The sequence below is a fragment of the Vitis vinifera genome, chromosome 7, assembly GCF_030704535.1.
Source record: "Vitis vinifera cultivar Pinot Noir 40024 chromosome 7, ASM3070453v1".
NCBI classification, from domain to species: Eukaryota; Viridiplantae; Streptophyta; class Magnoliopsida; order Vitales; family Vitaceae; genus Vitis; species Vitis vinifera.
The window spans coordinates 23,849,873-23,876,018 of record NC_081811.1 but is presented as its reverse complement, the minus strand read 5'-3'; the positions used below and the strand labels follow the sequence as shown (position 1 = coordinate 23,876,018).

Here is a 26,146-nt window from a genome sequence, read left to right as displayed (position 1 = left end):
ATTTTTAAAAATAATTTTTATATCCACAAGTTTAGTTTTAATCATTATATATATGTTTGTGTAATTGTTTTTTAAAACACCTCTAAAAAAATAAGTGAAAATAACTAAAATATATTATCTAAAAATACCATAATTTTGTTTTTTGGATAATAGAAAACAATTTCTAATTATCAAACGTGTTTTCTAGTTTTTTTGTTCTAGAAAATAAAAAATTGTTGCTAAACAAACTTTATATCTTTTAGTTGTTTTGAATTGTTTTTAAAAGTAATTTATACATACATGTATTATTTTATAAAATTATCATATAGTTATATTATTTCATTATTAATAAAAAAATTTGTAACCCATGTGGCTAAAACGAGCTACATTGAACATTTTTATTTTTTAAACCAATTTTTTTTTTTTAAAGGCCAATCATAGGCCAAAACCGATCTAAAATGTGGATGAATTTCTAAAATTATTAATTTCTTCGTAAAAGATAGATATCACATAAATGTATTATACCTTTATTACAAATACACTAACATTATAATATAATTTAATTTAAAATTTTAAAAAAAATTCCTACTAATATTTGTGTGTTATTCAATTGATAAAATACCTATAAAAAATAACTACTCATTTTATTAGGGTAATAAAGTTTTTATTTAATCATGAGCAATTATTAAAATTTATTGTTACTTGCATTAAATAACACACTAATCTTAGGATTTTAATTTTTATTAAAGATAAATTGACAATTATTATTTTTTTTCTTTTTCTGGTTTTTGGAAAAAAAACCTAAAATTTTTAATTTATTTTTGAGAAAAATATGTTTCAAATAATTTAATTTCCTATAATAAAATTGTATAATTTTTATTATTATTTTCCCTTTGACCTATTTTTCTTGATTTTTATATCTTTTTCTTATTTATTTTTTCCTTACCCTGTTTGGTAATTTTACCTTAAAGATTTTGGCGTTCGTATTTTAAATTTTGTATGGTTCATGCTTGACACTTCATAGCAGGAAACCAGATGAAACGGCGACGTTTTTCCTCTTTTATTCAAAACGTCGTCGTTCTTCCTAGGTTATTACATGAGCATCCTATCCTGGCTCTCCAGCCTTGGCATTATCAATTCTCACGTGTATATATGTACAAATAACCTCATCTGTAGAGAGAGAAAACGGTGAAATGGACGAAGAAGAGCACGAGGTGTACGGAGGAGAGATCCCCGACGAGGGCGAAATGGAAGGAGACATGGACGCTCACAACGCCGACGTCGATATGGCCACCAACGACGACGACGCTGTGAAGGTCCTTTCTCTCTACCTCCATTCTTTCTTTCAATTTTGACAGGAAGAGCAAAACCCTAATGACTTGAAACAAACCTAATCGCTTCGATTTTATGTATCTGGTTTTGATCAGGAGCTGGATGAGATGAAGAAAAGGCTGAAGGAGATGGAGGAGGAGGCAGCGGCTCTTCGTGAGATGCAAGCTAAAGTGGAGAAGGAAATGGGCGCTGTTCAAGGTCCCTTTTTTTCTTCCTCTTTGTTTCTTAGAATCTAGGGTTTTGGATCTGGTGTCCTTTGTTTGGTTGCTGCGGCAATTTGGGAAAAGATGAAAAAGTGAAGTTTTGAATCCTATGTTGTTTGATTGGACTAGGGCCCCTGGGGGTTTGACCTCTCCCTTATGGATTTCATTTGAGCAATTGACTAATAGACAGGTTGTTTAGGCGCTTTCCCTTAGTTCTGGTTTTTGTGCTGTTATGTTTTTATTTTGTACTTATTTTTATTTTTTTGCTTTTGCACTCTCTGGGTACTCCCAGTGTACTTGGGTTTCACCCCATAAGCTCGTTAGTCGTTAGGTGCTCTTAATCACAGCTTCTATTTTCTCATCCAAAACACGCAGCCAAAAAAAAAAAAAAAACCGTTGGTTTTTTTTTCTTTTAAATTCCCTTGCTTTGTCTGAGCAACCAAAGGGGCATTAAGGTTTAGGATTCAGTTTTGATGCTGCTTCTGTTTGATCATGTGTAGTATTTTATGCATTTTGGGTGGTGATAATTCTGGCTCTCTTTGATTTTGTTGAATAATTGATTGGATGAATTGTTTGATATTCATGTTAGAGACGATGTTTTAGATTATCTCTTATATATATATATATATATATATATATATATATATATATTCTGATGTGTTAATGAGTTTGCTGCACTATAAGTACAGTAGTCTTGGGAAGGCATAGTACAGTTAATACCTGGTAGATCTGTAATGGTAAATGATTTGAATCCAGGGGGATGCTGCTGCTCATTTTCTGTTCCTTTAAAGCAATTTGAAGCAACTTGCTTATTATAAGTCTCAATTATTCAAACAGTGGCACTAACACATCTTTGGAATTAAGTTTATTACTTAAATACCCTGCTCATTTGATTTATGTGCATGTCTTAGATCCTGCTAGTGCGGCTGTTACTCAAGCAAACAAGGAGGAGGCTGATTCACGGTCGGTGTTTGTGGGCAATGTGAGAATCAGATTCCTTTCTTCTGTTCATACTTCTCCTTTTTCTAAAATACTATTCTTTTATGAAGTATGAACATGTGTCTGATATATATTTTTTTATTTATATATCCAAAACAAAAATGTCTGATATACGGTTTTCTTGGAACTGCATCAGTAGTTTTTTTTTTTTTTTAATATCTCTAATTGGCTGGAACTTCTTGTTTTAATCAATCAAGGAACTTACAATCAAACATTTATGCAGTCACTACTGGCCATAATTAGTTTTTCTTTCCATATATCCATTTGTATACTTGTGGGACATATGCTCTCCCCTCTCTTCTCACAAAATCTTCAGATTGTGAATAATGTTCTCTTCCTGTTCGTATCCTTTAATTATTTCCTACAAATATGTGATATTTTTAGTTATTTATACTTCTTGCAGATATTTTAATTAAGTTCTAGTTCTGTTTGTAGTTAACGGATCACTAAAACTATATATATGTTAGAAGCTGCTCAAGGTATATTGGACCTTTTGGGGTATGCTGAATTTTTTTTAATCATATGTTAGAGTTAAAATGTCTAGTAGTTGGTTTGAAGTCCTATTATGCATTTATTAATACCATATAGGACTGTAGGTGTCATGATATTTGGAGTTTGTTAACGCAGAAATGTTTTTGTTGTATGCATCTGTTAATAGATCCTGGAAATGATCTTAGAAAAACTTCTGAGAGTATGATATTCTTTTATGAGAAGACATAATTTTTATTTTTATTTGTTGGAGTTAATGAATTTTAGAAATTTATAATGATTTTATTTGTTGGGAAATAGGATCTTCTGTAGGCTTCACAAAGTCGCATTTGGATTTATGGGTTTTTAAAGTAGGGTTGAATCCAAGAGTATCTAGCTCAAGCTCTATTTTATTATTAATGGGCTGAAAAATATGGGCCCAGGTTAACCCACTGACTGGCTTTAAAATATAAAGTTGTTTTAAAATCAAGATGATATGAAGAAAAAAATGAACCAATATGAATAATATGGTTTAAAATGTTAAAATAATTTATTATTAAATTCTACTCTAATCATGAGAGCCTTAATTACACCCCTTGGAGTTGATTGATCCAGCAGAGTTTGGGTTGTTTAGCTGGATACAATTCCACTTTGTAACAGAAAATCCCTACCTCTATCTGGCTATTTTGCATGGGTGGCAGGTGGCGAACCTGGGTCAGAAATTGCCAGCTTTGTTCATCCTATGATTCTAAGCTCTATAATTTCAGACTCTTTACTTAAATAATGTAATACACTATTGGAATCATGATATCCCATTCACAATGATTTTTTGCATTTCCAATTGCCTTGATCTCATTTTTTACCAAGGTTGAATAAGCCATAACATATGTGCCATATCAAAGATGGTACACATCTTCGTCTGTTGCTAAAATGCTTGTGCATTTGCAAGGGAAAAAAAAATCTTATATCATGATCCACTTGATCACTTGTTGCCCTTACTAATAGCTGAAGTGTAATACTCTTAGAGGGCATTGCTGTTGATCATATTTGGTTGTAGATTTGATACAAAAGCTTTAACATAGTATCATTCATCTCATTAAGACATCATCAGTGTTAAAAATTGTTCAATACTAGGTGCATCAAAGTAGTGTGTATAACACTGATATGATGACCATTCTGCTTTTGTGAAAATGCTCACTGTTTATTATAGGAGAGTAAAGAGTCCTATTCTATGTCAGTTCTAATCAATGTTTTGAAAAGCTAAATCTGATCTTGAGGCTTTTTTTTTCTAAATGAGATTAGATGTAAGGCTTGAGGTGGAATGAAGTGTTGGTCTCAAACTTGTTAAAAAAGAAATCTAAAAAATTAAGGGTCTATTTGACAACATTTTCAAAGATAGTTCTCAAAAAAAGAGTTTTTGAGAACAGTTCTTTAGAACAATTCTTAAGAATAGTGTTCAATTGTTTTCAAGAGCAAAGTTCTGTTTGGGGACTCGAGTATGAAAAACTGTTTTTTCAATTTACTCTTGGTGAAGATGTTGTGCACCTTTATATAATGTAAAAATTCTCAAAGTATTTTCCATACTTTTAATTGTTTTCAGAATACTGAAAAAAAACACTTCAAAACACCCTTGGTTTAAAAACAACTTGTTTTTAGAACAAATTCTCAAGAAACTAGTGTGGGTCAAAAGTTTATTAAATGTGTTTTTCAAGTTAGAAAATTGTTGAGTTCCAAAGAACAAAAACCTATTCTAGGAACAATTTCCGAACACACTAATTATTTTTTATTTTCAATAGTACATACAATTTAGCTCATTTTTTTTCTTTCACAGTCCAATTCTGTCATGGCTCCAGCAAATAGTATTTAGCACCATTATCACCATTGCTAATAGGATTCGCAAACAATTTGTCATCATCTCTAATTCTCCATCATCCTTCTTATCATTGTTATTGTATGTTTTCTTCTTCATTCATCAATTGCAATGATCTCTTTCGTTTCTATGTTGATGATAAGATTATACATGAGCTTAGTCACTACAACAAACAACTCCTCTCTCTCTCTCTCTCATGCACTTTCTCTCTCCTTTCTTTAAAGCATTGAATAGAAGCTAGTTAAGCCCTCCTTTAACACCTGGGACTTGAGACCTAAGGCTTATAAAATACCGAAAGGAAAAACCTTTTAAAACCCATTTAATATTGACTTAAGCCTCTTATCAATATAGAACAAAAGCCCACAAGGACCCAAACCATTGAATATTGAACCTTAACCCTCAATAGCCTTTGTATGTCTCATCAAGGTGAGGCTTTGATCTAAATTATCATGTTGTAATGATATAGCCTAAAGGTGAACCTCTAGGATAATTCACAATGCCTTGCCTTGAAGCTTGCCTTAGGGCATAAGCCTTAATAACCTTTTAAAACATTGGCTTTGAATTATGTTGTTATAGAAATGGATCTGCACCATGTTATTCTAAAAAATTTATAGGGCATATAGAAATTTTCTCATTTACTTTTCATGAGTTTTTTTTTTTTTTTCTTGTACATTTGAGTATAATTAGTTTGTGTAAAGATCATAAATGTGGCTTAAGGATGCAGATATTTTCAATAGAGCAGTTTTATTAGGTGAATATTGAAATGTTTACTAATTGAGTATGTAATTAAATTCTGATTATTTAGGGTTGACCATATGAATTGTTTCCCTTCATCTCAATCTAGGTCATGTCTGTTGTTAAATTGAATACCCTTTGACATATGATCAACTTACAATTTCTTGTGTGCAATAAATAGTAACAATATTTAGGGCTTATATTCAATTTGATTCTATACCTCTTAGAATCATATTTCTTATAGTTTTTTTATAATTATTTTATTTGCTAAAGGAAAGTGTTTTTGGAGAATCTCACTTATTTTGGCAATTATTTAAGATATGGTTAAGAGGTAGCTTTTAAAGAGTGACTTTCCAAGAATCAGACTGTTTCCTTTGTTGATAGTTTAATTACCTAATTTATCCTCAAATAACTTGAGAAATACTAATGCTACAGACAAGATGAATATGGGTGTTATATAGAATATTAGCAACTAATTGAATATTTATTTTTATTTCTTTATTTGATAGTTTTAGCTATGAAATTATTTTGGATCTATTGGATATTTTATTAGATTTTATTTTATAGAATAATGTTATCTTAAATATATTATTTTCTTTTTCTGCCAAAAATTTAGTTTTTGGGATCAAAATCTTTTATATCTCAAATTAATTATTTATTGTTCACTATCATAATAAATAATTCATTTCAGAGAATATTTTTGTAACTTTAATAAATGCTTATTTTGATCACATTGTTGGTCCATAACAATTTAACAATGTAATCATAGTTGTTAAAAACTTACTATACGTGATACGATATAACAATACAATACATTTTTTAATGGAAATCAATACATATCACAATCCATTTCTTGTCTTAAAGCATACGTTATGATATGATACACAATACACCTATCAAAAAATGATATGATACACAATACGATATGTGAAATAATGATACATCCATCTTCAACTATTTTCCATAATTTTTAAGAAAAACCAAATTAATTTTTTTCGTTAAAAGAATTTATTATATTAATTGTTTAAAATGTACTAAAAGATTAAAAATTGATTATAAAAAGGAGATATAGGTAAAATAATCTTATATGAAAAACTACATTCTTGTTGTCAAATGTTATGTTATAAGCCAATTAAGTTTATTTTTATAATGAATATTGGAGAATTTTCATTTGAATGACTTGAATGTTGACATCGAAAATGATGATGATTAGTGAATAAAAATTTTTACTTGATATATTAGTTTTTTTTTTTTTTTTTAATTTCTTTTTTGGTGGAGGAATGATGATGAACCTGACAAGTTGAAACTTTGAAGATGACACATTAAGGCATATATATATATATATAACACAATAAGTGCATATGCCTTGTTAGATTTTGGAATTAAAAATCATAGCTAAAAGTTGAAAAAGTTTATTTTTTGAACTTGTTAAAATTTTAATATTCAATGTTTTCATATGATATGATATAGTTTAACTATTTAGATCTTACTATCTTTTATAAAATCGGTTATGTATTACTTTAAACTAAATACTTTCAATAGACACACATATATTTTTTCTATTTATTTTTCACCATATAAAAATGCTTATGATACAAGATATAGAAAATAGAAAAACAATATACAATATGTTTTATGAGTTAACAGTTATGAATGCGGTTTATTAAACCCTTGTGTTGCTTTTGAAGCTCAAAAGTATGTCAATTTTCCTTTAGTATAGCTAAAAATGATTAACCTGAAAGTTGTTTCAATACTAAATTGGCTCTGTCACACACACAAAAAAAAAGGCAATACAAAATGTTTTTTTCCTTATTAGGTTGTTCATATCTTGATTTTTCCTAACTATGCCTAAGGAGTTTTGGTATTGATGCAATTGATATTCCATATGCTTCTTGTCTAGTGGTTTCAATTTTTGGCTTTACTTAAGTCTTCCTATATAGAATTGCTGGTATTGAATCTGTTGAGATTCCTTCTAGTTTTGTATGTAGAATTTGAGCTTGAGTTTCAATAATTTCTAAATGGATATATTAGAAGTTAAAACCTTGTTTGTGACACTGGAGTTTAAAATTCTCCCTTTTGTTTATCCTAACTTTGGTTTGGATGTGGATGCTTCTTGACATCAGAATCATGGTTTGACTTTATGTCTCACTATGATCGCAGGGTCATTCCATTCCTCAAGTTCTGTATATTAGCGCTGGAATTGTTACTCTGAATTTTGAGGGTGGGCTGAAGTTATTCTGATGTTAAATAGGCTTGCATTAGAAAGGAGGGAAAAAAAATGATACCTGCATGTTCCAAATTTAAAAGAAAAGGAAAAGGAAAAGAAAACAAAGAGAAAAGAAAATAAAAGAAAATGAAAGAGAAGGAAAAAAAATTGAAATATTCCTGAAAAAAAATGAAGTAATATTTTGAAAGAGGAAAAAAAAGCATGGATTTCTTTGATGAGAAAAAAAGTGAAAATTTTGGAAAAAGAAAATGAGTGGAAATGAAATAGAAACAAATCAGTTTAGAAAGCAAGAAAAAAAAGAGTGAAAATATTTGGACTTTCTTTGGTGAAAAGGCATTCCAGTTGGGAGGCTGGGGGGATAAAAGAGAAAGGGAATAAAGATTCTTCAACTTCAGTGCACTCATGCAAGAGGACAAAATTGTGTCTTTTGAAGATCAATGGCGAGTCATGGGTATGCAGTCTTAGTTGCAGAGGCTGGTTGCTGCTGGCGCTGGTGATTATTGGTGCCTCAGAAGTGTAGTCATTTAGCTGATGTCCTGAAGGGTATCTGATTGCTGCTTATTAGTGACTTAATATCTTCTTTATCTATTATTTTTCTCCCAAATCAATGAAGTGCAAAACAATTGTTGAAAAATATGAATGATTGCTGCCATTTGCAAGTGATGTGGCAGAAAACTCTGAATGTTGAGAAGCTCATTCACTTTGTTGGGTGAATGACCTACTTAAGATATATGTTGGACACAGTATGCTATGTCATTCATAACCAGGCATGGTTTTTATTTTTGAATTGGAAGACATTTTTTTAAGAAGCAAAAAAAGCAGAGAAGAAAAAAGTCTGAGTGCAAACACAAGAAAATCTACTCTGAAAATTAGAGATGGCTGCTCAAATCATGTCTCTCTCTCGTTTCTTTTTTTTTTTTTTTTTTTTTTCCATTGAGGAAAAAACTTGGCACATATCACCCAGGTTGTGACAAACTGATTAGTGAACCGCATGCATCTTGGGTAATATAAGTAATTCATCAGGCTTTGTTGATTTGATGTGTTTTTTATGAGAAAGTTTAGATATTAGAGAAGCTAGTATATTTGGCATTGAAAATTATATGCCACTGCGCATCATTGCATATCTATAATTTTCTACAATAGGTATAAATAAGGGGTTATCTTTGGTATAATGAGATAGTATAGGTTATATATGGAAATCAAGAGTCTAGGGATATTTTAGATAGATTTATTTAATTCTTTTATTTTGTATAGGGCAAGAATGGAGAAAGATTAAGTTTTTAATATTTTATTATAGAAAAGCAGTTTCCTGGTTGGGGCAATCAACTCACTCATAACTTGTGGTCTGCTCAGAATAGAAAAATGGGAAAAAAAAGTGTTCACTCATAACTTGTGTTCTGCCTTAATGTTTAGTTATTCTCATTTTCTTGAATAATTTGAAGAGATAATGTTGCTACGTATGCTACTTATGAGTTAGCGATTCCTTGAATCTAACTATACATGAACCTCTTGCTAGTTTACTTTTGTTTGTGGTTCCTTCATCAGATGGATCTTAGAGCAGACTTCTTAGTTTTTCATTAGAACCAAAGAACATTGTGCAGGGATTCAGTTTGTGGATCTGCATGCTGGTATTTTGGTGGGTTGTCACTTACCAGTACATCATAAACCCAATTCTTTCCCTGTAGGGTGTTTTTGCTGGCTTCTTTTTTAAAGTTTCATATTAGATATTATGGGAGGTTGTTTTAAATGGCATTTAAGGTTTCTTAACTCTTCTGTCCATCATGTGACCTGTACCTGGACTCAACCATGTGGTACGGTCCACATGGGTGCTTTGCGAGAAATAAGCATGATGCAATCAGTATACAGTGAGTCAAAGACATTGAGAGAGAAGACCGTTCATAAAAAGCTCATAGGTGGGTTAGACAGGAAGAAGTAGCCTTCAAGGTACATTTTTACTCCCAAATTGTTGTAATGGACTGCAGAACATTGACTGATGCTGTTTCTAGTAAAGGAAGAAATCTGGACAACAGAACTAATTATGCTTTGTATAAATGTTGTTAAGATGAGGAGAAAGCCAAACTATATGTGTACTGAGGAAAAATATCAGATGAGTATTGATATGGGAAAAGTTATTTTGCTTGGGATAGACTGATAGGTCAATAATCATGCTAAAAAGCATTTTGTAATGAGTTGGAGGCGTCAGAAGTGGAAAGTAAAGGTTGATGTTGCAATACTATGAGGATTCTCTTCTGTGACTGATAATGGTTTTTTATAGTTGAAATTGGCAAGTAGGGATTTATTTGATACTCCAAATAGTTGTAGTTAAGTATTGTTGATTGATTTGGATTATTGCAGTTTTGAGGAAATGAGGTGAATCAGGTGAACTGTAATTTGAGTATCTCCTCTGATATGTATCTGCCTGTTTTTCCACCAAGCAAACATAGTGTAAATCTTAAAAAATCCACTTCCAAAGTAAAGCATGTAATAGAATAGGTAGTATCACCAGTCAGATTGCTTCCTGACCATATCTTGTACTGCAAAAATCAAGGTTCTCTGGAAATACTATAGAATATATTAAGTCATGATTTTGTGCTGATACTTTTGGAGATTGCCAAATTTAGGTGGTTCATAAATGTGATATTTACCGCTAAGAGTACTTTTACTGCCCCAAAATATTTTTGCATTTAGGAAAATGAAGGAACCTCAACAGAGATATCCCCAAGCAAATTAAGCAGCTGATATAAAAAAATTCTCCTGATTTGTTTTCCGTCTTTGATAACTTTGCGAATTTGCTTATCATAACCTTTTCATTTTTGTAAGGTGATTTGTATCATTCATTAGAGAACTATAAATTTGTGGAAGAAGCAATATGATAGTGAAAGTAGTATCTCCAATTGTTTGATGAGAATTTTTTTATAAGAAAATTGCATTTAGCATTTGGATTGGTAAAAGGAAAAATTTAAGATTGCTTGTACTTAACAATACTTGGGGTTAGTACACGAATCATTCTGGCATTCAGATCATATAAAGCTATGCTTGTGTTTTATGGTATGCAAGTTTTTACATTCTGATCCAAGTTATGGTAAGAATGATTCTGTGTTCAAACTGCCCAATTTCATAATTGGACTAATCATGCCGTTTCTCCTTTGCTGGTCCTCTTAGCTCCTTTTACTTTCAAATGTTTTCTTTCCCTAATAGTTTTTAAGAGTTTAATGGGCTTTTCATAAAAGAAATGGTTATTATTCTATCTGCTGACTCAATTTTGGTATTGGATCTTATTGGCAGGTTGATTATGCATGCACACCAGAAGAAGTGCAGCAGCATTTCCAGTCATGTGGTACAGTAAACAGGGTTACTATTCTAACAGATAAGTATGGCCAGCCCAAGGGTTTTGCATATGTGGAATTCCTTGAAGTGGAGGCTGTTCAGGAAGCTCTTCTTCTGAATGAATCTGAGTTACATGGCCGGCAATTGAAGGTACTTCATTTTCTTCTTTCTGACATGGAAAGAAGTTCTCCTTTTGGTCTCGGACCGGAGTCTGTAATTTTGGAGATCACTTTGCTTTAATGCTTGTCAATATCTATTCAGGTTTTGGCTAAGAGGACTAATGTGCCTGGAATGAAGCAGTTCCGTCCAAGGCGTTTCAATCCTTACATGGGGTATCGATTTAGAAGGCCATATGTGCCACCTTACTTTTATTCCCCTTATGGATATGGGTATGTTTTTTGCCCGCACTCCAATTCTATTCTTTAATTCATTCCCTGATGAGAAGAATGAACTTTGTTTCTGTCCTTCTCTTTTTTATTTACCTGCTGCAGGAAGGCTCCCAGGTTCAGAAGGCCAATGCGTTACATGCCCTACTACTGAAAGAGATAAGCGGTTGCGGTTAAGACAATGTCATTAAATATTAGGTGGACGGGTATATCAAGACACTTCACTTTTTAATATATGTTCATTGGGAAGCGAAATTGCGAATCTCTTTCTATCAATTTGCCTGATGGGCATTATTACTATTCTGCACTATCAACTATATGACAAGTTGACAACAAAGTTTTATCAAATACCTAGTTGACCTTGATGGTAGACGATATAATTATGGTGTCTGAGCATCCTGCTGCAGTGTTAGCTAGCTATTAAAATTTTGCATTTGCTATGCATCAAGGGAAATTATTTCATTGCATTGATATGGCTCTCGGTTTTTTTTTCCTTTTGTTAGCGACATCTTTGTGACCAGTTTGCATTACTAGGGCATTGATATAAATGCTTGATGAATGGAAGACTACTAATTTCTTGATTTAGGTTCTCTAACATGTGTATCATCTAAATCATTCCGTCTATTCCAAGGATGAGCTTAAGTTCTATTCATATGGCACTGCTTTTACTATGGGCTTTGTTCCAGTTTCTTCTGGTCTTCTTCTTGTCCTTGTAGGTAGTGCTTTCAACCTGTGCCAAATCACTCATTACTGCAGGAATCAGTCTTATCTTAGGTCATTGTTCTTTGTCTTGCTCTTAGTCTTACCTTCAATTTCTTATAGATGCATTTTTTTTTTCTAAACTACTTCATCTTTCTCAAATTTTGACGTCTATATTTGTATTATGCTTAACCTATAGGCATGTTATTTCTTGATTTCCTATGACATATAGCCATTCATTTGTGGAGTCTCAAATTCTAAACCTTCCCTGTCTGCCATCCTTGAATTTATTTGCTAGATTTATAGTTTTGTTGATCTATGTCTCTCATAGGTTGGCATTGCTGAATGTAACATCACCCTTGTAAGGTAATTGTGTCATTGGTCAGGGGCGGAGCCAGGAAAAAATGGTTGAGGGGGGGCAATATATTTAAGTTATTTTAGGGGAGCAAAACAACATCGAACTAGCCATATAGCCCAGTAGGCAGTAGGCAGCTAGCTTCCATTGGAATGAACACTGTTTATCAAAATTTCATGGGGGGCATTTGCCCCTCCTGAGCACTGCCTGGCTCTGCCACTATGGAAGGCGGACAAGTTGAAGGACCTCTAAATATATATAGTTCTGTGAACCTTCAAAGAGGGTGCTTGATGATACATGTGACTAGGCTCATTTCTTTCCCAGTATTGGCATAAATCTTCCAGGCGACAAACAAGTACTATTCTGTCTTTTTTTGTTGATGGTAATTTATATTCTGTGGACGTGGTTATACCTGATTCCTAAAGGCAAACCATGTAAAGTGTATGACTAAGGTAGTGTTTGTTTTTTTGGTTTTTTTTTAAAGCAATTTGTTTTCTGAATTTAGGTTGTTTGTTTTTCTACTTTTTCATGTCTTATTATGAACTTTTTACTAAATAGAAAAAACAAAAATATTTAACATATTTTTTTTTACTTTTTAATACTTAATAGAAATAAAATACTATAAAAACAAACAACTTAATATTTAACATTATTAAGCATTAAGGTTCTATTTAAAATTAAGTAAAAAAACAAACACCACCATTATTGTTTGGTGATGGTGGTAGTGTGTTCCAAATTGCTTATTTATCATTAAGCGTGTCATCTGAGTGTTCCAACTTTATTGTCAATGAGCGCGTCATTAGTCATTACTGATTTCCAGGATATCTTGCATGGTCCCAATTTTTACCACTTACTTCTTTAGGAGGCAAATTGGCCCTTTCCACTGCTCTTACCAAACTGGTTTTCAAGCCAAACCCACTGTATACCCATCTTGCTGGTGGGGTTGGTATCCTGAATTCCTTCAAAAGGGGGTGCATCTATTACTTTAAATTATTGGATTTGACGCCTCTGCCTAAAAAGTCAATGGCAAATCTACTTCATTTCTTCTTTCCTTTCCTTTGGAATTCATGCGCATCTGGTACATGAGAATATAGATGGAAATGGTATGGGAGTACCTATAAAAGAGAAATTAAAAGTCTAGTAAGATTGAAATTTGGATCCAACAATAATAATTTTTTTTTTTTAATTTTGAGTCCTAGTCCAAAAATAATCCAAACACTTTTAATGAATGAAAATGATATTGATTATCTATTGCAAATGTGGCATAAGTGTATACTAATCTTATTTGGAACAAGGACAAGTATGGGTTCCATCTGATTTTGAGGAAATCCATCTCTAAAATGGAGAATTGAGTTTCTTTGAGGCTGCCCATGGAAGTCTTTCCAGCATGAATCAAGGTTTGGATAGAAATATTCTTCCTAAATTATTATGTTTAAAATAAATTAATATAATAGCGTATTAATTACGTTAAAATGAGATGTTAATTAATATGATGCGAATTAAAAATTAATGACGTTTTAAAAAATAAAGAATCATGTCATAATGACATACTAAAAATAGTGATATATTAATATTGAAGAGGCTTTGGTATTTTTTAGATTTTTTTTTTCATTTACTTTCTGCATGCCATAAACAAGGGTAGATTGGAATATTCCCTGATGTAGCGTGGTAGGTATAGACCCGTATGAACCTTCGGGCAAGTATGATGAATTACGCTACGTAAACTTCTCGGCTGAGACCCCTCTACACTCAAACCTTGTCAATACCTCCCCCTTGTTTTACAATCCGGGCCAGGTCGAATCACACTACCTACCTCCTTAATTTTTTTCCATAGCAGAAAAAATGCGCAGCTTAGGATCAAAGATCTAGTCCAAGGACAGAGAGAAGAGCATTTCAATGCAAGAATCTACCCTTCTATTTGGTGGTAGGGCGAACTTAAAAGGTAGAAAATGGATCCAGCAACTCATCGACGAGAAAAGACTCGGTGGTCGGTTGTTAATAAATATTTCTGGGATTCACCCAGTGAAGGAACATGGTTTGTTCATTTTCTATCGTTGAGAACGTCACTATCTGATGAGTAGTTTTGACTTTTGAGTGGTACAGAGGATAAGAGCGAATGCGGATTCACACAATGCTCCATGGACTTAAGCATAGATGCCTGCTTGCCCAATCAATGTCAAAGTAGATGGGATGGGGTGGGTGCGTAGCGACGGTGATCAGCTGGATTCATGCCTACTCCAATTCAATTTCAATCAAAGGTTAGGTGGGCTGGCTGACAGGCCCCAACATGGTGACACGACTCATAGATGGGGTTGGCGGACTCATCCACGCAACACGTGGTGTCGCCATGGTTCCAAGTCCAGAGAGCGACTGATATATTATCCACGGAGATGGAGAAACAAAACCCACGTGGATCTTTTAACCCAACATTAATTTCTTTGATTTCCAACAATAATTCGATACAATCTCGGCCTTCTTGTTTCATATTATTCAATTTGGGCGCATATGCTGAATTATTTATGGCCTCATGGGTAGGCCATCCGTCCTTCTATGTATCCATCGCGGGGAAAACCAGGAACTAGGGGTGGATGACCTGATAGTCACGTGAATTATGGGGGATGAAGCATGTGGTGGAACAGCAACCAAATGGAGGGCATGTCTGCACCAAGATTTCCATGCATGCATCTGTCCACTCTTGGATGGATTATCAGACTTGTTGCTGCAACCTGCCTGCCTGCCTGCCCACCCACCTGAAATCCGTCCTTTTCTGTTGATACCCTGGTTTTATCTCATTTCCTTTCTTAAAACACAATCAACCAAAACATCCAAATTTTATTGGGATTCAATGCCTGTATTTTCATTTTTCTACTCCTTTTCTTACTTTCAGAACAAAGGAGTAGGTCCTTTAAGGTCATTGCACGTTTTGTCCCATCATTTTAAAAATGGAACATAAGCAAATTAAATCAGCTCGTGGTCCTGTGGATTTGCATTTTCCATGGGAGCCTTGTGGAAAGAAAGGTTGTACAGGATTAAACAGGTCATAGTAGAGCCCCCCGTTTTCCTTTGTTTCCATCACTACCATTTTGCACCTCATGCTTGTCTTCTCCAGAGGCACAAAATTCAGATTTGACTCTTTGGAATTAATCCAAATCAGTATTCTCGTACTATCCAGAAAGTGCCAACTGGAGTTAGATGAGACTCATTTCAATAAATCGGACAGACCCAAAGCAAAGCCAAAAACAATACCATAATAGCCATGCACACTTCTTCATCTCTCTGAAACAGGCGCACTGGCCTTTGCCTTTATTTCATTCTTGAAACTTGTTCAAAATACATACACGCATAAATGCATAAATGCATGAATGAACCCAGATCCAGATATTAATAGATAGTAAATTCAATAGGCTAATCCAGAACAGCTTTGCTTTTGCCGCTTCCATTCACAGGATGCAGCATCAGCATAATATTAAATGAAAAGAAATTGCCAAACTATAATACAGCAGTAATTGATGGCCGGAACACAAGGGTTAAGGAAGGCCAACCACTGAATTTATTGCCTACCAAATACAAGATCTCCAGTAATTCAGAAATGACAGGGTGCTCTGACAGTTGTCTACAGACCTAAAGCAAGCAAACGTTGAGTTCCCATCCTTCTCTTTCTAAGCCGCTCTGCAATGATAAATGCTAGCTCAAGAGATTGTGAAGCATTGAGCCTAGGATCACAATGGGTGTGGTAGCGAGAGCTCAGATCATCAAAGGTCACTGTCCTAGACCCTCCAATGCACTCTGTCACATTCTGGCCTGTCATCTCTAGATGAACTCCTCCAGGGTGGCTTCCCTCTTGCTCATGCACATCAAAGAAGGCTCGCACCTCAGCCTGCAAAAAGTAGCATTATCAAGACCCAGATATAACTCATGAATAACAAAAACATTCTACTTGAATCCAATTTCTTGGAAACTCATTTAAGTTAAAGTACCATTCTCATCGCTCTGAAGTTTACTCTTAATACTTTGTACGCATACATGCCCAGTTAACCAGGACCACAGCAGATTAATTACCACATTGATTTGACATAAAATTATTAATACTAGACCTCTTATCCTTCTTTGGGCGATTGTTTATGTTTCAGAATGTTCACCTACCAGAGGTATGGAATTTTAGATGTCATAACATTTCTAGTTCATTTTACATGAAATTTTCATATGTCCCCATTTTATCAAAAGTTATTCATAATCTTCATAAGAGACATCATTTTGCTTCTTGTTAGCATTTCAATCAGTTGGTTGAAGACTGCCTTTGGTCCTATGTTGTAGAGATAGAAATTGTATATTTTCATTTCCATGTGGTTTCCAAAGGCCTAGTTCCTATTGACTTCTAACTATAGGGACCTGGAATTTTGGGTAACCAATTTAATGCTGGCGAGAGAGAAAATTACCAAAATTGCATCAAAAGGACGTGTTTTTAGTCCACAGGGTGCCTTGATGGTGTTTCCATGCATGGGATCACAGACCCAAGTCACAATTTGCCCTGCCTGACGAACAGCCCTGATCAAATGGGGAAGCTTGACTCTCATGTTCTCAGCTCCCATTCTGCAGATCACTGTGATTCTTCCTGGCTTGTTATGAGGATTCAGGATTTCAACGAGTTTGACTAGCTCATTTGGATCCATTTTATTGCTCACCTGCACAACAAGTTCCATTTTAGCTACCCAACTTCTCAAGAATGTACATATCAAATTAATGTCAACAGATCATTGGACATCATAGAGATAAAGTAAGCTTATTTCCTGTACAGTTACAACAAATCAAAAAAAAAAAAAAAAACTCCAAGTAAGAAATTCATTGTTAATGTAATTTTCAAACAACTCAGGACTACAATGGATCCATTCAGTACTGTTCATGGACATCAAGTACAAGTTCAAATTTCTACCTATGAAACCACAACTGAACCAAGAATGCTATAGCAACAAAACGAGGCAATAATCACATGTGAGACACCAACTTCTCCATTCATATTAGTTATTCAGTACCAATAATGGGTATGGACTTCCTACAAATTCTGGAGATCTGATAAAGGTAATGCTAACAAAATCAGACAGCCAAGACATGTAAAATGTGAATCTTTCAGTTGTGGTTGAAGACCAATCTTGTTTACCATAGTTGTGAGAGACCTAGTACTATGACAGGTGACATAAGAGCATTAGCCTAACGAGATCAGACTAGAGGACGTTCATCTTGGCTTGCAGCCAAACTTACTATTTTTGAGAAAAATTTGAGGAAATTTATTACAAATAAAATTGGGAAAATTAAAAAATGAACTTGAAAGGAAGAAGTAATGCATGTCAAGAAGAAAAAAGAAAGCATGTGTCAGCATCATGCAACTGAAAGAATGAACTTGAATGGGAGAAAGCATTGTATGTCAAAAGGAAAAAAAGAAAAAAATGAATAGCCATCACTATGTAATTAACTGTAATGATTCCAAGATTTTTTTAAATAATACAGAATATTCTGAAATAATAAGAGTTGCAAAAGCTTAATATCAAAATGCATAGCTTAAGAAATTTAAATAATTTTACAGAATCTTGTAAAATAGAAGTGATGTTTCCACTGAGTTTACCTATAATTGTTTCAAGTGATGCACATGAAAATTAGTGGATGATGCAACAAGATGGTGAATAAAAATAGGTCTACACTACACTCATTCTTTAAGTAATAGTAGCTTCATTAATCAAAAGGATAAGAAAGTTTGCAGTGCAGATGGAAACCTTGATGCCAAGGGGATTAGCAACTCCTCTTAGGAATTCTACATGAGCACCATCCAGTTGGCGGGTACGCTCGCCAACCCATAGCATGTGAGCAGAGCAATCATAGTAAAGGCCAGAAGTTGAATCCTTTCTAGTAAGTGATTGCTCATAAGGCAGAAGCAAGCATTCATGAGATGTCCAGAATTCAGTTGTTGTCATGATTGGGTGGTCAACTGTGAGTCCAGCAGCAGACATAAATCCTAAGGCCTCATCAACTCGGTGAGCCAGTTCCTGGTACCTATTGAACAATCGCAACAACAAACATGTCAAAACTTCAAAGTGTTCCAACATCACAAATCAAAGCTCCAACAAGTTCAGTTCTTGAATCTAATCAGCAACACAACTCGAGTGTAAATTTTGGTAATGTATCACTTTCTGGGGGAGGGTGAACCTAAAACAAAATGTTATCATTTATCCAAAATAAACCATTTCAGAATTTCATAGAAAATCCCCAATATCAATTTTATGCCTTTTTACTTTCAACTCAAAAATATTAGACAAGTTAGGTCCTGAATAAAATAGCAAATTACCTATCTCCCTGCTCGCTGTGCTCGGCAAAATCAAGATTCCACTGGGTGACTCTCTGCATTGCAGCATAACCTCCAGTGGCAAAGGCCCTTAGCAGGTTAAGAGTTGCAGCGGCTTGGCAATAAGCCCTTATCATCCTCTGAGGATCTGGGATTCTGGACTTCTCATTAAATGCATCACCATTTATATTGTCTCCTTTGTAACTTGGTAGCTTCACTCCATTCTTCTCCTCAAATGGATCGGACCTAGGCTTTGCAAATTGACCCGCCATTCTTCCCACCTAAATTAGTCAAACCAACAATTCACAAATCACTCCAATTTTCCAACTTTATCTCAGAAAAAGACAATAATTTTGAAACCATTCCTAAAATAATCAAACTCATTATTGATAATCATCTAGTTGCAATTCAATCTCATAATCTATGATAGAAATATAAAAATCAATAATTGGAAGAAAAAAAAAATCAACTCATTTATTCCATCTCCTATAATCCATGATCATTATATTCCACTTTAAACTCAATAATTCATAGAAAAGGTGATTCACCTGACATCAATTCCAGACTAGCATAAAGAAGAAATAGATCTAAAGTCCACGACACAAATCGAAGTTGAATGCAATATTATTATCAGAAAAGACAATGATTTGAAAACCCAAGAGTGATCTAACCTTAATCACAGGCACTTGACCTCCAAACATAAGAACAGCACCCATCTGGAGAATAATTCTGAAAGTGTCACGAATGTTATTAGCACTAAACTCCTTGAAACTCTCCGCGCAATCACCACCTTGCAGAAGAAAGGCATTGCCCATGGCGGCGTCACCGAGCCGCTCCTCCAAACTCCTCGCCTCACCGGCGAATACAATTGGCGGGAACGCCTCGAGGGTCTGGAGAACAGACTCCAACTCACTCTCATTTGGGTACTCTGGCAGCTGCAGCGCTTTCTTTGTCTTCCAGCTATCAACCGTCCACTTCCCGGAACCCGCCGGAACCGACGGCGAGGACGTCTTGGGAGGCTTATCGACAACCACAGGGTTCTTAGCGGGCTCCGCAGCGTGGACGGCGGAGATTGGGTGTAAGGATCTGAGGTGGGTCTTGCCGGGGACGAGAGAAGAAGATGGTTGGTGGGATAGAGAAGAAAAGAGGGAATGAGTTTGGTGCACCGACTTTGAAGACAGAGTAGAGGCGTTTGAGAGAGCCATTGTTGTTTCTCTCACCTCTCGCTCCTGCTCGGTTTATAAATATCCTAGAGAGAAAAACAGGAGAGAAAGAGGGGAGATAGAGATCTGGACTCTGGACTCTGGAGACAGAAGCTGGCTTTGATTGGGTTTATATAGGGTTTAAGGAAGACCGAGACACCGGTTCGGTAGGTTCCCAAATGGTCAAAAAGCGAGGCCCGGGGTAGGTAGACAGGAAGAACGCATGGCAGTTTCGTAAATATGTTGAAGCATGAGGACAAAAGGATCTACTCTCGCACTTTCTAATACCCACCAACCCCTGGCGCCACTTGGTAGATTCATTACCTACCAAAACGCAGCCTTGTTTTTCTAATTCTTGGTGGCAGCCGAGCTGATATTTGAAAGCCGATGCCGAAGCGAAGCCGCTGGCTTTATAATTACTGCAAGGTTTAGTTGAGGGTTTAGAACGGTTTTTTATTATTAAAAAAATAATTAAAAATAATAATAATTATTATAAATGTAATATAAATTTTCTAATAATTGAAAAAATAATTTTAATATAAATTTTAAAATTTAGAATTATTCTATTTTAGTTAAAGGGTAACTTTCATTTGACTACTCTTGAGTTATTTTGAATTTACAAATACTTTTCAACCGTTAATCCTTCTAAAAATTGATGAATTATTATTTGACACATCACTACTCACTCATCCAATATCTTTTTATGATATTAAAATTTAATACATACCCAAAACACATAATATTTAATCAGTATTTTTTTAATTTCTAATTGAATTGCATTAGTTTTCTTTTTTTTTTTAAAGAAATTTTGAAAACATCAAATTATTTTCATTTATGTTATAGATAGTTAAACATTAAAAATACCTAAATATCATAAAATATTTTTAAAATTTTGAAATATTCTTCTATGTCATTAGCATATGTTGTATATGTTGACAGATATGAGGTTGGTTGCATCCATTAACTCTTTGTTAGAAATTTGAGGCTAATCCAATCTATGGTAATCACTCTAGAGGGGGTGAATAAGGTGATGGCCTCTTTTCGCAAATTTAAACAAGTGAATGCAAGTATATAATAATCAATATATAGACAATTGCATATAAATTAAAGAGTAAGGAAGAGAGAATGCAAATACAAGAGTTTATAGTGGTTCGGCGCAACCCGGCCTACATCCACTCTCCTCTAACTTCAATCTCGAGCTTGAGGTTCCATTAATCCAAGGCTTCCAAACCAAGCCTTCAAGTAATACAATTGGATTATGGTTTCAATTTACCCTCTTGGACTTTTGGCTCAAAGCACCCTTTACACTTCTCAAGAGATATCCCACTCTTGAACAACCCCTCAAGTGATACCCCACACTTGAGAAACTTCCTCTCAAAGGTTTACAATTAAAATGATCTCTCAAAAATCCTAATACAAGAACTTTAAGCTCAAATGATACAAGAAAAACTAGGATTGAATGGTACACTAAAGATATGTAAGTTTTGAAACAATGGTGCACTAAAAAATACTCTTCCAAGGCTCAGATATAATCAAGAAAGATTTGGGAAGGTTAAGTTTTTTAAACAATGAAGATTGAAACCTTTTTATAGAAGGAAAAAGCCAAACTAAACGTTGGGGGTTCGATCGGTTGACTAGCCGTTAGCATTTAATGCTTGACAAGTGACCGTTGGGCCTCAACCGGACCTCGATTGGACCTCAACCGGTTGAGGTTCAACCTTGACTGGGAAGAGAAGGTCACTAAGAGATAGAGAAACTTTTTGGCCTCCCTCAACCGGTCCTCGACCGGTTGAACCGGCTGAGCCATTTTTTTGGCTCAAGACCCAACCTTTTTCAACTTAAAACCTTTTAACACAAGTTTGAAAATCATTTAACACAAGGTTTTAGTTGAAAACATGAAATCATCAAATTCTTAAGATATTTAAAATAATATTACTCTTGGATGATTTTGGTGCATAAATAAAGAATGAAATGCATGAAAGTCTTAGTGCACCAACAACCTTACAAAGAGATTTTATGAAGCTTTGGTCTTGAAAAACTCTTCTCTTTGAAGTGGTCTTCTTCTTCATGATTTCTTTTTGGCTTGATTTATCTTTGTGATTGTCACTTTGGAAATCGTCTTGTCTAATCACACTTGAAATATAATCATTAGTTCTAAATCTTGCTTTGTTATCATCAAAATCAAGATTAACCAAACCTTGGTTTCACACTCTCTTATACTCAAATGTCGTGGGTGCTTGGGTAAATACATTATAAGGCTAAAGTTTCATTGATAAGACTTTCAACCCAAGTTTTCTAATTTTACAATTAAATTATGATTTCAATCAATCTTCTTAGACTTATGATTCTAAACACCCAATTGAATTATGGTTTTAAACACTCTTTATAACAATACTTTTTAAGACAAGGTCTCCAAACTCTTCTCTTTGTATTACGGTTTCAAAGCACCCTTACAAGATATAGAAATAAGGAAAGATAATTTCACAAAATCCTAATACAATTTTAAATTCAAATAATATACAAAAAAAATTAAGATTGAGATGTACTAAATGAATGTACAAGTTTTAAATTAAACTGCATTCAAAACATACTTTCAAAGCTCTAATATTTTCAAGAAAGAATTTGAAATATCAAGCTTACAATATAATAAAGTTCTAAGGTTTTCTACGGGAGTTTAGAGCCCAAACTAGCTTCTAGGCACAGTTTGAAGTTGACTAATTGACTAACTAGTCAAACTATGTACTAGTCATTGAGGTTATCGCTGCCCAACTAGTCCAATCTATCTTCAACTAGTTGAGCACATATTAGAAGAGGAAGTGAAAATATTTAATAAATAAATAAATGTTTATTAAATTTCAAATTATTGAATAATTTCAAAATAACATTGAATTAAAACAAATTTTATTTTTTTAATATTAAATATTATAATGCAATAAAATTTTATTTTACATAATTATCAAACATTGAAAAATAATATATATTGTTTTTTCTAATTTTTCAAAAGGAAACTTCTTGGGGATGCTAAGGATGAGTCCCTCCTCAGGTACCATTGAAGGCAAATTAAACCTTTCTCGGGTTGCAATTAAAAAGGTTTAAATAGTCTTAGGGGAAAAATAACTTTTACCTTCTCAAAATAGTGAAATGGTATTCCGGTCCCTTAATATATACTCTTCATATATTCTTTACGTTAAAAGTTATATTTGATGTGGTGGAACTCACAGAATCGCACTGCGTACGTACCAACTTGAATCAACCTATTTTCAACAGTCAAAATTTGTGATCCTCGAATCCAACCTGAACTTCAACGGGGTTCGGAGTCCATCACGTGGGGATCTAACTAGAAGTAGGTTCATTGTTTTAGATGCGAATGTGAATGCAGCAACATATACCGTCATACAAGTGATAAAAATATACATCGCAGGCCATTGTTGTTTCCAAGTTTCAAGGAGTTTGGAATGATGAGAGAAACTTTGGGAGGCAACCGATCTGAAAATCCCCAGCATGCACTTCAGTTTTTCCTTTCTTTGAACATCGGTCGTGATGTTTTGACGACACACTAGCTATCATAAAGGGGTTTTGGGTTCTTCTTTTTAGATTCTGAAAAGCTGCAGTTCTGCTTGAGTTTTTCTTCCCCTTTCTGGAATGCTTTTCATGGAGGAAGGGAAGAAGCAGCAGTACCATCCAACCAGAAGTCAATTTCTGTGGGAGGTCCTGCTTTCCGATCAAAGATTCTACCGACCGGCCCATGGCCCCATGATGATGCTGCAGTCACTGAAATATATATCATATACAGATTGAAAACAATATAATCATATTGATCAATGATTTGGTAATATCTGACTGTTTGTTTTTAAAATTTTAAACATTAAGCCCTGTTAGTTGAAAACAAGTTCATTTTAGCATCAGTGAAGGGGCTCAAAAGCTGACTTGCGACATTTGAAAAGCAGTTGGTTGCTAGACAAGTACGCATTCCCGGGGGCTCGACAGAAAGCGGCTAGAGAACTTTTGTGGGGCTGGCCAAGAAGATTGTATATATATATATATAACTTGTGGTTAACTGGATTATCTTATGGCGTTTCATCCAACGAGAATGCAACATATGTAAGTTAATTTATTAATACTTAGAACAAAATGGTTATGTCAACGAAGGTGGTGCTTAAGGTGCAGGTGAGTGAGTTGATTGACCATTGTACACATGACGGCAGTTGGTTGCCATTCTTATTAGGTGCCGGTCCAGTCTCGATTGAGCGAAGTGGGCAGGGTGCATGTCAGCTGAAATGAGTAGGGGAGAAGTGGCAGTTTAGTCGAGCTGAAAGGATTTAAGCATTAGCTGATTGGGTAATGGGTCAACTTACAGTGTGAAAAAACAAACTCTGGGTGGATAACACCTAAAGGGGATCAATAGGTGTAATATTTTAAAAGTTCTTAACACTTTTTTTACGTTGTGGGACGTCACATCCGTCTAGGCACAGAACTCCTTTTCCGTCTAAGTTTTCGACTGATAAAAAGCTATCTAGATAACATTCATATTTATTACGTAACTAATAAATATTTTAAATCATTACACGAAAAGTAATCATTAACATAAATGTCTGATTTTAAGTCTAAAAATTATTATTAGTAAGATTAATTATTAATGTTTAAAATAGCAAAAAAGCACATGTAACGTTATAACATTATCAAAATAAAAAAACTCATCAAACATCGAAATTCATGTATTATAATTTAAAAAAAAAAATATATAATATGTCTCTTTCAAAAAATTAATTTAAGTTTTAAAGAAACGTGCTAAAAATAAACATTCGAACACACCTTATTACGAGAATATTGAACATTTACTTAAAAAAAATTGATCAAAGAGAACATTATCAGTCGTATACCAACACACATATCATTTTACAAGTCTTCTTCCACACATTTCCCACGTATCATTTTACAAAGCCCTTCCACCCACACATTTTTTACGTATCATTTTATAAATCCTTTTCCACACACATCTTCCACACACTTTCACACACATATTTTCCGCGTATCATCTTTTAAATCTCATCGTAGATATCACATCCTCTTTATCATTTTGTAAATTCCATCTTCCACATATATTTTGCATGTATCATTTTAGAAATCTCATCTTCTACGTGTCATTTTATAAATCCCATCTTCTACACGCAATCCATCTTCCACACACTCACCCATCTTCCCCACACATATATATTACAACAAGTTTTTTCGTTAAAATTTATATAAAGATTAAATCCTAAAAAATGTTTTCTCTTTGGGTTTGTTTGTCAAGAAAGAAAAAGTTGAGAGGAAAAGAAAAAAAATTGTGGGTCCAAAAGAAAAGAATGAGAAGAGTATTTTAAGTATATTAAAATTTTGTAGGTTGATGTATTAATAAAGTTAATTATTTTATCAAATAATTACGTGAAGTATCCAAAGTTTTCGAAGGAGAAACTTCAGTTTAACCTAAAAAAATTTGGGGTTGTTGAGCATTGGACACCAAAAGGGTTAACCTTCTATTCCGTCCAATTGCCAACTGCCAAGTCACCTAATATTATTAAGGTGGTAGCATATTCCTTTCCGAGATTCCATGAACACCAGCCCTACAAAATCTTGCCTCCACGCTGCCAAGTGTCCACCTCTAATTAATTTTAGCATATAGTTTTATTGTTTAAAATCGAATCAAAATTAAAATATATTGTGAAACTTGAATTAATTTTGTTCTGTTTCATTTGAGGTCGAGCAGCCCATCAACTCGCGGGTCATAATTTTTTATTACTATTTTATTTTAATTAACGAGTTTTCTCCAATTTAACCCATTTTATGTTCAAGGTTTTATTTTTTAGTGAGTAATAAATATTTTTCAAAGTTTAAAATCTTGTCATTTTCTTTGGAGCACATGAAAAAAGTGGAGTAGATGAAGGAAGAAAGCACACGGCCATTGCGCCATCACCATGACACCGGCCATGTGTTGGTCCCTTGTTCGATCAAACTATCTTGAATCAACGTTTTTCTTCAGTTAGCTTCTCAGAT

At 34.0% G+C, this 26,146-nt stretch overlaps 2 protein-coding genes across 3 annotated transcripts; one reads left to right on the top strand and one right to left on the bottom strand.

The window, feature by feature from the left end:
* The first annotated feature begins 1,071 nt into the window (after positions 1-1,071).
* On the top strand, positions 1,072-11,906 carry LOC100855316 (polyadenylate-binding protein 2). 2 transcript variants are annotated; one of them, XM_059738531.1, is made up of 6 exons: positions 1,072-1,295; positions 1,407-1,509; positions 2,426-2,496; positions 11,099-11,290; positions 11,402-11,529; positions 11,632-11,906. In XM_059738531.1, the coding sequence occupies exons 1-6, from the start codon at positions 1,173-1,175 to the stop codon at positions 11,678-11,680; spliced, it is 666 nt and encodes a 221-aa protein (XP_059594514.1). In that variant the 5' UTR covers positions 1,072-1,172; the 3' UTR covers positions 11,681-11,906. The 2 variants fall into 2 exon arrangements, with proteins under 2 accessions (XP_059594514.1, XP_059594515.1); XM_059738532.1 differs by having other exon boundaries at positions 1,105-1,295; positions 11,402-11,472.
* A 4,287-nt stretch (positions 11,907-16,193) lies between these two features.
* LOC100258475 (3-deoxy-D-arabino-heptulosonate-7-phosphate synthase) lies at positions 16,194-20,116 on the bottom strand. Its single transcript, NM_001281198.1, is given in 5 exon segments — positions 16,194-16,457; positions 17,017-17,262; positions 18,346-18,622; positions 18,915-19,192; positions 19,583-20,116. Coding segments are annotated over 5 exon segments (1,599 nt in total).
* Positions 20,117-26,146: the final 6,030 nt, after the last annotated feature.

Coding starts and splice junctions, on each gene's coding strand:
- LOC100855316 (XM_059738531.1), top strand. CDS start 1,173: ATGGACGAAGAAGAGCACGAGGTGTACGGAGGAGAGATCCCCGACGAG. Junction 2,497..11,098: donor GGTCGGTGTTTGTGGGCAAT/GTGAGAATCAGA, acceptor TCTTATTGGCAG/GTTGATTATGCATGCACACC. Junction 11,530..11,631: donor TATTCCCCTTATGGATATGG/GTATGTTTTTTG, acceptor TACCTGCTGCAG/GAAGGCTCCCAGGTTCAGAA.